General features: G+C 32.9%; 2 protein-coding genes across 2 annotated transcripts; one reads left to right on the top strand and one right to left on the bottom strand.

The window, feature by feature from the left end:
• Nucleotides 1-1,530: 1,530 nt before the first annotated feature.
• Nucleotides 1,531-3,217, top strand: LOC120156593 (indole-3-pyruvate monooxygenase YUCCA2-like). The gene is made up of 4 exons (XM_039167891.1): nucleotides 1,531-2,217; nucleotides 2,467-2,715; nucleotides 2,816-2,938; nucleotides 3,044-3,217. Exons 1-4 carry the CDS (start codon nucleotides 1,531-1,533, stop codon nucleotides 3,215-3,217), a joined length of 1,233 nt encoding a protein of 410 aa, XP_039023822.1.
• Nucleotides 3,218-7,346: 4,129 nt separating this feature from the next.
• Nucleotides 7,347-8,346, bottom strand: LOC120156635. The gene has a single exon (XM_039167931.1). The coding sequence runs from the start codon at nucleotides 8,158-8,160 to the stop codon at nucleotides 7,636-7,638; it is 525 nt and encodes a 174-aa protein (XP_039023862.1). The 5' UTR covers nucleotides 8,161-8,346; the 3' UTR covers nucleotides 7,347-7,635.
• Between the last annotated feature and the right edge of the window lie 3,806 nt (nucleotides 8,347-12,152).

Below are 12,152 nucleotides of genomic sequence, written 5' to 3' on the forward strand. Positions count from 1 at the left end.
TTAGGATTATAGAAATAGACTTGGATAAAATGGATAATTAAACCAACAATATTCATATATATAATAAATACTATTATATATTAAATAATTTATGTAAAATATTTAAATTAAAAGATTATATATATACAATAAATATTTAAATAATAAAAAATTTTATTTGATACACTTTTCTTATGTTAATATATATATATATATATATATATATGGGTATTAATAAGTATCATGTATCTCGCATCAAACTAATTTAGTATTTTAGAGAGACATCTATGAACTATAATTCAATATAAAATTAGTCCACTATAGTCTATAGAGTTAATAATGTATGTTTTGATAATCAGTTGGTTTAATTAGATTATAAATTAAATTTTCTAAGTAAGATTAAAAGTTTGAATCTTGATATAATTGGATTGAGAAGATCGTTCTCATAATGAGCTTTTGTAGTACCCCTGGAAAGGAACAAAAGTGTGTGTAGGACTATGTTATGTGTCTTAATCAAGTGTTTTGATCATTTAAGCATGTGTTAATAAGTGTACATAATATGTTAGGCCTTTAGGATGCATAAAATGGTTAGGTGATTTGTGCTTAATTTGACTTTTTGTGTAAATTTTGACTTTGCATGTTAAATTTATGTATGTTATGTTAAGCAGTATTATGAAGCATGTTACATATGCATTATGGCATGTTCTAAGTGATTCAAGAATGATAAAAAATAATGTATGTATGTATGGCTCTTTATAGATTCTCTTGGAAAGGAACAAAAGTGTGTGTAGGACCATGTTAGAGCAAAGCTTCAAATGAAAGCATTGCCTTTCTACGAAAATGCTCGAGAAAATATCCACATTCTAGACACTGGTTGACCTTCCTTGTTTGAGTAGTGCCATCAACACTGATTTCCCCTCTATGCACATAGTTATATTTAGGGTTTTAAATAGCGACCGAATAACGGTGTCACGACCGTTATATCGTGATCACGGCGGTGTCCGAAACCGCTATCACAAAAAATAACGGTGTGAAGCTGGGTCACACTAATAGCGGCGGACACGGTCAATCGCAGAAATAACGGACCGCTATTCTGCTATTATTATGCTATTTAAAAAAACAGGTTTTTTTTAAAAGAATCAACTCGATTGAAAAAATTCACAATCGCGATATCCGCATTGACCGCGAACAAGATTTAAAACCTTGGCAATATCCTATATACTTGAGAACAATTGCTCTCTTCTTTTTCTTGTTATTGTTGGTTGATGTTAGTTATTACTATGATATAAAAAAAAATTTATTTTTTCTTTATTTAAGTTTCGTACTTCACTCACCAACTCATACATGTATTTATAATGTCAGAGCCCTGGTTCGATTTCATCGTCAACCAGCTACTTAATATATATTTCAGCAGCTTCTTTTTCAACCTTGTTTTTCAAAACTGTGAATAAGTGTAGACTATTTCAATTCGTACTTACGAAAATTCCAGGAATTGTAGATAATATAAAGCTTTTGATTCATTCAAAACTGTTTTTTTTTTAATTTGATTCCATGGAATGTAGAAAGGAAATTGAAGGGAAAAGAGTCCATGATCCTTTTAACAAGAGTATGGTTTCTGTATCGAAGTGTATATGGGTGCCATATCCTGTTATTATCGGTGCTGGTCCGTCGGGTCTAGCCACCGCGGCTTGTCTCAAACAAAGAGGGATCCCTAGCTTGATCCTCGAAAGGGAAAACTGTATCGCTTCTCTGTGGAAGCTAAAAACTTATGATCGTCTTTGTCTTCATCTTCCCAAACAATTCTGTCAGCTACCATTTTTGCCATTCCCCGATAATTTCCCAACTTATCCAGCGAAAAAACAGTTCGTGGCTTATTTGGAGTCGTACAAGGAACATTTTGGTCTAGAGCCGGTTTTCCAAAAAACGGTCGTGAGTGCCGAATTCGATCACCGATGCGGGTTTTGGAGGGTTAAGACATCGGGGGTGAAAGAGGAGGAGATCGAGTATGTGTCGAGGTTCTTGGTCGTGGCGACCGGGGAGAATGCTGATGAAGTGGTGCCGAAGATTGACGGAATGGATGATTTCGTTGGGCCTATACTTCACTCGAGCTCGTACAAAAGTGGCCGCTTGTTCCGAGGGAAAGATGTTTTGGTGGTCGGATGTGGGAACTCCGGCATGGAGGTCTCCTTGGATCTCTGCAACTGTGATGCTCGTCCATCACTCGCTGTTAGAGGCTCGGTAAGAATGCTAATATGTTTTATCTCAACCATCTATTTTCACCCATTAATAGTACAAAATTAAAATGTTTTATACGGGGTAAACGGGTAATCCTCAAATATATATATATATATATATATATATATTATGCCCTAGAGGAAGAAAATTCATATGTGAGGGTGTGGGGGCTAATTTATCATCTCATCTTTTTACATCTTTAGAAGCACTTTTCTCTTTTAAAATGCCTTGTTTTTTGCACTTTGATTGCAGGTGCACGTTTTGCCTCATGAGATGCTAGGCAGATCAACTTTTGGATTGTCCCTGTGGTTGCTCAAGTGGTTCCCTGTGCGACTCGTCGACCGATTTTTGCTTTACGTGTCACGTTTCATGCTCGGAGACACTAAGAAGCTCGGCCTCCATCGGCCCAAGATCGGCCCTCTCGAGCTCAAGAGTCGATCCGGCAAAACACCTGTTCTGGATGTCGGGACACTGGCCAAGATCAGGAGTGGACACATCAAAGTAATTTTGTTTCCGATAACATGCACATTTTAACCGTATATGTTTAGATTCATTTTCTAGAATTATAATTAAACGTAATTTGTTTATGCAACGTGTATAGGTTTATCCAGGAATAAAGCGAATATCATACCATGCCACGGAATTTGTAGACGGGACAAAGGAAAATTTTGATGCCATCATCTTGGCCACCGGTTACAAAAGCAATGTACCACAATGGTTAAAAGTAATCATACTCATGTCCTTTTAAAATTTGATTATATACAAACTCGAATTTTAATTTACGAGTAGTTAATCAATTGGACTGATTGATATTTTATTCGCTGATTAGGATAAAGATTTGTTTTCAGAGAAAGATGGTATGCCACGGGAGCCATTCCCCAATGGTTGGAAAGGTGAACGTGGATTGTATGCAGTAGGGTTTACAAAGCGTGGATTGTTGGGGGCTTCCTTCGATGCAAAAAATATAGCTGAAGATATTGCCCTTCAATGGAAAGCATATTAGTCGAACTGAAAAAATTACCTAGGGTTAGGTTGTTTTAAGTGGTATTTGTCAACTAAGTTAGAACTAGCTAGTTAAGCTTTTTCCAAGGGTTTTTAGGACATATTGACCTTCATCATTGTGTGGATATCTTATAAATATCCCAGTTTTCCATAACCAAGTAGTTTCTTCTTTTAGAGTAGGGTTTGTTGGTATATCATTGATAAACCATCCAGCTCAGTTGGTAGAGCACAAGGCTCTTAATTTTGAAGTCGTGAGATCGAGTCCGTCCCACGGAGGGTATTTCATAATTAGAAGGTCTCCTACGGAAGTTGCTCTCAACCTGGCGTTAGGGGCAGCCTACTATCCTACCTCCCCCTTACCCCATTACATATGTGAATAAGTGTCAGCTAATTTTTAATTTTTTTGTTGGTCTATCATTATCTTATATGTTGTCAAAAAGTGATATTTTATGTAATAAATTTTGAATTATTATTTGATATATAGTTCGTGTAAATTTTATTTTATGTAATTTTTCTATTAAAATTGTAAATTTTGAATGTTGGAGTCCATGCCCAACCCATATTTTTAAACATACCTAATTTTTTGTACAAGTAATTTTCTGGACCAAATATTTGTATCTAAATCCTTCTAAACTTCGATTGGACCTTTGAATTATTATTTGATATATAGTTCGTGTAAATTTTATTTTATGTAATTTTTCTATTAAAATTGTAAATTTTGAATGTTGAAGTCCATGCCCAACCCATATTTTTAAACATACCTAATTTTTTGTACAAGTAATTTTCTGGACCAAATATTTGTATCTAAATCCTTCTAAACTTCGATTGGACCTTTGGGTTTGAGAATGTAGCTCGATCCTTAAACATGTTCATAATTACACGGTTTGATTCATGGTCAAATTCTATTTTTGGTCCTAATATGTTAATTAAATAAATCAGATTGAGCAGGTAGAGAGAGATATGGTATGAGCAGCTCGCATGGTCCAGACGACATGTGATAGCCACATACGATAGAGCATACAAGTAACGACTCACCAGACCCTAAGCCCCCCAAGCTTACGTACACATGGTGCACAGCTTTCCCGTGGGATGTGGACCATCTAAAACTAAATATTGCAATGATGGATTTTAACTGCTTTTATGGCTTCGTGGTCCTATAATTCATGCATGACACTACTAGTAACCCTCTTATTTCTATTCTTATTTCTCCATCCCAATGGACCGTTTTCCATTATTATGATCAAATGCACAATATCATAGCTGTTGTACTTTTTGATATGTTATTTTATCAAATAAAATATTCAATGACGGATCCAGAAGTACTTTTAAACTTTTGGAGTGAACTTATATATTAACATCACAAAAAGGGAGATGTTTAAATCTTGAAGAACAAAAGAGTGTTGTTAATATGCCATGAGTTATCAAGAAGTGTTGCGAGTAGTGGTAAGACTCATTGCATTCATAATTATTAAGAAGATATGAAAAGACATTGTTGGGAGATACAGTCTCGGGACCAAAACATAAACCTAAAGCATATATGAAAAATATCAACATATATACGTGTATATGATGAGTTAAAAGAAGCTACTTAAGCCCTAGTTTTTTATATTGGGTACCTTTTAAGATTTAGAGCTGATCTAGTAGGGATAAGAGAAAAGGGTATTGGCTAAACTTTCACTAGTTCAATGTATCTTTAAAGTGTGGGACAATGTCCCTTAACACTGCTAAACAAATTCTATTTAAAATCGAGATATGGGATTCAAGGTAATCTATACTTGAATTCCAGGGTTGTGTTCCTCCAGTGTAAAGAACAATCTCCCTAGCCAAATCTATGCACTGAGCGAACAACTAGGTATTCAGTATGTATAGTTATGTTGTACATGTATCGGTGTATGCACTTTAATTATTACGTAGATGAAAGGGCCAAGACACGCAGGCGCTGGCGAAGAAGAATTATAGCAGATCATGACTCGTCAGAAGCATTAGGCCAGTGTATGGCGACTTTATATTTATAAAAAGTGATAGCCTGCACTTTCCTCTTAGCAAAATCTCCTCTCTCTTTTTTTTCTGTACTACCATGTGATCTTCCAGCTCTTGCTCGTGCCCATATATGGTTTAGGTATCACCAATTAGCCAACTAAACTAGCTACCATTAAACTAACTCTCATACCTACGTATCATTAATTAGATGAACGATTGATGAGACTCAGACTTTAATGTTTACTAAAACATTAATAAATCCTAATAAATTGAATTAACCCATATTCGTATTACCTCCATCGTCTTTGAAACACATAATTCAATTAACATTTCGTTATCAATGCATAATTATTTCTTATAAGCAGTCGCTCAACGATAACACTTGCATTTTATGGAGTAAATGAATGATTAATGAAATTCATACTTATAAAAAATTTTACTAATTCGATTGCTTAAAGGTAAGAGAAATGTGAATCCCATTTGATCATCATTATCATCACCTTTTGTATCTTTTTAGTGCAAACTAGTCCTTCTTACCTTATTGTTGGGATCTCACGTGGAATCTGCAAGGAAAAGAAAGCTACTAATTATAAGGTACAAAATCCTCTGCAACATTTCGGATTCCATGTCTTAAAGGTTTCCATTTCCAGCTTTAGTTTGGGTTTTCATTTTTCCATGAGAAAGTGGGAATTTGAGAATGGGATCCACCTAACGGATGAGTGGGATTCAGATAGAAAGATTCTTTATTCTTGCATCTTTTTAAAATACATTAAAATATCATTAAATATAAATTGTTTTTCTTGGAAAAGATGGCATATATGTTACCATTTACTCAATGATACTCAATGACAATTACATATACGAATAGAAAGAAGTTTGAGTTACACTTGAGGTAGCTAAGGACAAAACTATGATTTCAGTTGTAATCACAATTTTTTAACGGTAATGTGTAATCACGAAGTATTATTTGTTCATAATTTTCTGTTAACCTTTGATAAATGCACACACACTCACAGACATAGCTACTTGAATCCACAACCTCTAGAGAAAACAATACTCTCTTTGACCATTAAGGTCACTTGATTTTTTCACTCTAATCACATTTCTCCTTCAATGCCCTTTCTCTAATTATTCCATTTCAATCATATGAAAACAACATCATAATTATTTTTAAATGGCGTACTACTTCCAAGAATGGATTGAAGAGGATGTTTTAGGACGGTTGCATCTCCTGAAAATTTTAAATTTTTGTATTTTTTTTCGATGTTTTCTTTTGATGTTTTAGTTTTACATTTTCTGATTTTATTTTATTTTGTACCTCCTAAAATTTCTAGTATAATTTCCTAAAAGTTCGCACATACAACTTAAATTATATGTTCTCATGAACGGACTCGAGATTTTATGAGAGAGAGTGAACTTATAAAATTTTAGAGGATGAAAACAAATTCTCAATAAAAAACACATAAAAAATCTAAAATATAGAAAAAAATTAAAATTTCAAATCAACTAATATATGAGAATTTAAAATTTTCAAGAAGACGAATTTTCTTCGTTCACTTCGTTTAAGGATGATTGTATGTTCCTCCTTAACTACTTCACATAAGAATCATTAATCAATTGAATAAAATTGCCGACATAAATCAAACATGATTTGGGGCCATGATTGCTTACTGGGTCTCAATATTTAGGGCTTTTTATTTATTTTTGTTTAGGATTTGATTTTAATTTTGAGCTTTGATTTAGTTATTGGGCTTTAAGAAGACTAAATGGGTTTGATTTTAATTTTAATTTTGTTTTGGATTTTATTTTATTTGACCTTTTTTTTTAATTTTCATTCCCTTTGTTTTTATCTATTTTCTTTTTTTGTATGCTTATTTTTAACATAAAATTTGAAAAGTAATAATAAGAGAAATGAAAGTGCAAAAGAAATCTTTGGACTGATTGTCTCGAGCCTCTGTGCCTAATTCGTGTACATGCGCGTGTATGTATCTGTATAAGTACGTGTATGAATATTTTAGATCGATTCGAATGAATATTTTTATCTTAAAAGTTGGACTGAATAAATATTCGTAAGTATGGATCAAATCGGATAACATATAGGATAATATTATATTTAAATTGAGTTCGCATCAAAGACCTTAACCCATGATCATCTTTAGATGAGAAACAGCAAGGCTCAACCAAACTGGTTGGTCATCGGAGCTTAATGGCAGGCTGAAAATGGACACTCAGTTGACACCATTACAGACGAATGACGATAGAACATAATCATTTGTTAAAGTTAAATCTCGTGTCCTGTCTCACAATCATGTCATAATTATAAATGGCATCATTCAAGGAAATTAAAACTAAAAACACACAAAGATACACAAAAGTAGGTACGACAATTTTAAATCTTGACCTGTCAGGGAAGAAAGAAATAATGATTGAATCAGGACCTCACCGAGATCGATACTTGGTCCTCGATTCCACACTCGAAGAACCCAAAGCTTCAAAATTTTCCGCATACATCTCCATGAAAAACTTGTCGACGATATCCAGATAAGTAGGACAAGTGAGTCGAGAATAATAATGGAGAATCTCTTGAATGTCGAGAACTTGATCCACATCGCTCATATCCATCATCTCCAGCTCCTTCAGCCTTCGAGCCATCAATGAACTCGTCTCATTTCTTCGTCTCTCACTCGAACTCGAACCAGAACCCTCTCGTGTTTTTCCCTTGTTCCCTTCCCTCAGAGTGAAAAGAATTCTCGTGTTCCGGTTGCCATTGTTGGTGTCCCACTTGTCTCGGGGACTCGTTTCTTGATTCATGTCGACGCCGGCGAAGGAATAAGGATTGTAAGGAGAGGTTTTGGGAAGTTTATGGTAAGGCTCGGTCTCGGTGCCGGTGAACAAAGACTTGAAACTTCGTAGGGTTCTTTGAAAGAACCTTTTGGTGTTGGAAATGGGATTTCTAAGCAGCATTGGCTAATGATCACTAAAGGTTCCAATGGGGTGAAAATTTTAACTATTTTCCTTTGGTGAAGACAGATATTATAGAGGAGGGGGCCTTAAAGGAGGGATAAGCAATGAAAATTAAGGCCGAAGGGTCCTTTATTTGCTTTGGGGCTTCCTTTTAACCTTATTCGTTGTCTTCACGTTAGGGTGCCCTTAGGGTTTTGTCCTTTTGGTGACCAAGAGAGTACCCCCCACAAGGGGCCTAGCTGATGATCATCAAACGTTTTGTTTTTATGGAAGCTTTTGTGATGTTTTCTTGCTCATTAATATAATTATAATAATAGTAATTTAAGGATATGATATTGTTGTTTCTTGGGTTTTACTTTTGATGGTGGGAGTTGGTGGGGTGTTGTAGCCTCTTTTGGAGGAAGAAAGATAAGCGGCGGTTGTTGAATTGGAGCTCTCCGCCATTTTCTCCGCCCATCACTTCTAGAATTTATGATAAGAGCAAGGCTTCGGCTCTGATTTTCCACATATGATGAAGATGGTGATGGTTTATTGTTGGCATTAGAATCAACGTTAGGTATAAATATGTATTTTTACCAACAACTATTTGATCATGTAGAATGAGACACTAAATCCTTTAAATAAGGCCGTGAGTTAAATTTCAGTGTTTACGGAATAAACTAAATTAGAAGGGTCATCATCGCCTACCCAATCCAAATCAGTCGATGATAATTATACCCAAAAGAAATATGTATTTCATATATTCAGAAACAATAATATTATTAATTGAATATTAATTCAATGGATATCTTTTTGATTTAGAAATTTTGCAATAATGAATTTAGATATTATATAAAAAAATGATTTTGGATTTGAGTATTACGATAAAAATAAATAATATTAAAAGAGATTACTTTTTTTATGGTAAATTAAGGAGGGCGAAATCAATAAACTAACGTCTCAATCGGACATAAGGAGGTCAATACACTAACGTCGCATCCAACAATATTTTTAAAGGTAAATGAACCCATGTTAATAATATAAAATTTCAGAATGAGATAAATACAAATAAAATTTTAAGATGAAGATCATCACTAAAACAAATAACTAGCTTTACCCACCTTCAAATACATATGGATTCACTACTGTTTCAAGCATGCACAGTTCAATCCTTGGGATTAGACACAAATATATAGGGTAAGCTACATCACTCATCATTTAATTATTTATAAATTTAAGTTTCGATAATAGAGTTATAAAAAGTTACAATCTTAATAATATCAATGATTATTTGTATATTTTTTTTAATGATTTTATGATGAAAACATTAGCTTACTAATAATAATCAGAGATGACATCTAGTGTAGTTTACCCATATTTACAAGATTGACATAACATCTAAACCTTAGGATTGGACATAGATATATACACACATGTAATGTGTATTTTAGATTTTAGAATTATAATTTTTATTTTTAATGTCGCATGTTTTATTTAATGTTAGTATTAGAGTTTTAGATTTTATGATTTATGTTTAAAGTTTAAGATTTATGGTTTGGATGTTAGAATTTAAAGTTTGAAATTAAAATAAATAATATATAAAATAAATTTTGTACATCCTGTATATTAAACAATACCCATATATATAGGATCAACATAAGGTCCTATGATAAAAAGGTCAAATTATGCTTTAAGTCTATCTTAAAAATTAGTAATTCAATTTAGTTTAACATGAAATTTTATTCTTTGATCACATAACAATTTATATTTTTATATTAGTAAAAGATTTATTACTTTGAACGGATACTACCTTGTACCTTGTATTTACTACAAATTAATTTTAAAAAACTATAAAAGTTATTTTTTTCTCTATCGAAGTTTATACAACCATTAATAAGTTTATGTTTTGATTATCGAACTATAAAAAAATGATATCCTTACCTTTCTCCCATCAAAATTTACACAATTATTAATAAATTTATATTTTAATCATTGAACTATCTCTACTAATAATTTGACGACTCTTTAACTTAGTTTACCTATACATATAATCCTAAGACGTAGATCCTATCATGGATAAAACTAAGGGAGTGGGAGCGGGATAGGTCCCTCCAAATGTTTGAGCTAATAGTAATTTAAGTCCTTATAAATTCATATATTAAATAAATTATAATTTGTTTCCTCAAAATTTGAATTTAAATATTTAATAATTAAATTACTATATTTTGTGTTCGGATCCTATATTATTTTAGATGTCAACCGGATGGAATACATAGGATAGTTGAAGGATATGAGATAAGTGCACACAATTTACCTCGAAGATTCATTGTTACAGTCTCCTAACTAAAAACGTTAAAGAAAAACAAAAGGAAGAGGATGGTAGTGCTTACTTGACATAGCGGCGGTGATAGAGACCGGGGAACGACTTGTTGAACCGACCAACAAGCCAACTGGAACTACAAGTCTAATATGCAACCAAGATGTAGACAGTTGAGTTGTTGTGCAAGGATGGGTTAACCACGTGCAATCTGCCACGTCTTGTTTAGGGTTGGAACCAGTCTTTGTCTATTGCCACATGCTCTCCAAATTCAAAGGCTTCTTCAATTTCAAGACTAGACTCTACGCTTCTTTATTAAAACTTGTCAAATATGCACCTTTTTTCCCCCTTCTATAACTTGGCTCCCTAAAGTTCTAAAAGGCTTTGCTACCTACCCTTTTCCAGGACAATATTCCCCAAACTATAACAATAAAATCGGACTTCATTTGAGAAGGCATTCCATATTCGAATTCGAACTCGAACCTTAGAGGCTAAAGAAATTTCTGCTTAAAGAAAAGGGGAGGCTAAAGAAACGTAGCATATCCAATGGGTTTATTGCAATGCCACATAAAAAGAGGGTTCCATTTGAGTTTAGGGTTTAAGTTAAGATAGTAAGAACCCCAAATTCACAAATTACAATAAGAAAGCAACCACTTTCCATTCCATATTTTTAAGAGGAGGGTATCGTTTGAGCTAAGGATTAAGAAATTTGTTAGTATCCTTTGAGGTTTCAGGTTCGAGCACCGTGTACATGGATATAAGCGTTATTATCAAAGTTGAGAGAGTATTTGAACAAATATTACCTTATAATTACTTCAAATTTATCAACAACAAAATCCAAACCACCATTTCCTTTTACTTTTTTGCATGTTTGGACACAATAACATAATTATAAGAAAATACATTGATTTTTTTTAAAATATATATTAACTAAAATATATTTTTATATCTTAACCTCTTATGTCAAGTTTAATGGTAAAATTTATAATTACATGATTATATAAATTAAAATTTTAAATTAAATATTATTTGATACGCAAATTATGTAACCTTTTATTACACAACTTATATATTTTAGTCTTAGAAATTAAAATATAAATAATTCATACCCTTAAACCTTAAAACCTTAAAATCTAAATCTTGTACTTAAACCCTAAACCCTTAAATAGACATCCTAAAGCCCAAAATAAAGAAGATTGTATAAACTAAAACCTACACAATTTGTGGGCAAAACTCACGAGATAATGTGTTGGGAAATTTTATTTCACGAGATAATTCTTCTCATATTAATTGTTGAGATAGGGCGAATGCTACAGTCCCCGTCGTTGGTCGCCAAGTGCTCAGAGATGCTTTGGAGGTCGCCATGTATACCAGGCGAGGAAGGAGGACGCACAATGCCCTGGCGACCAAAGGCTTTCTACAAAATAATTGCTCCTGGATTTTTTGGTGAATAATTGCTCCCCAGTCCCTGTACTCTTAAGACTTGTAATTTAGTGAATAAGTATTCAAATGATAATGAACACTTCAAATTTAGTAGAAATTAATTAATAATATTATCAATTAAAAGTTTAATTTTAAATCAGATAATTAAGTAGTTAAAAGCCCTGACTGAAAATATTTTGAAAATTTTAGTCATTTAAAATATTTTCAACGATCTAATTTAATTTTTAAAATATGTTTGATAATTAAAAGAGAA

Source organism: Hibiscus syriacus, unplaced genomic scaffold, assembly GCF_006381635.1.
Source record: "Hibiscus syriacus cultivar Baekdansim isolate YM2019G1 unplaced genomic scaffold, ASM638163v2 tig00111234_pilon, whole genome shotgun sequence".
Lineage (NCBI taxonomy): Eukaryota > Viridiplantae > Streptophyta > Magnoliopsida > Malvales > Malvaceae > Hibiscus > Hibiscus syriacus.

What these genes read in the sequence shown, in the direction of transcription:
- LOC120156635 (XM_039167931.1), bottom strand. Translation starts at nt 8,160, where the DNA reads ATGCTGCTTAGAAATCCCATTTCCAACACCAAAAGGTTCTTTCAAAGA.
- LOC120156593 (XM_039167891.1), top strand. Translation starts at nt 1,531, where the DNA reads ATGGAATGTAGAAAGGAAATTGAAGGGAAAAGAGTCCATGATCCTTTT. An exon ending in CACTCGCTGTTAGAGGCTCG is followed by an intron (nt 2,218 to 2,466) that starts GTAAGAATGCTA and finishes CTTTGATTGCAG; the next exon opens with GTGCACGTTTTGCCTCATGA. An exon ending in TCAGGAGTGGACACATCAAA is followed by an intron (nt 2,716 to 2,815) that starts GTAATTTTGTTT and finishes CAACGTGTATAG; the next exon opens with GTTTATCCAGGAATAAAGCG.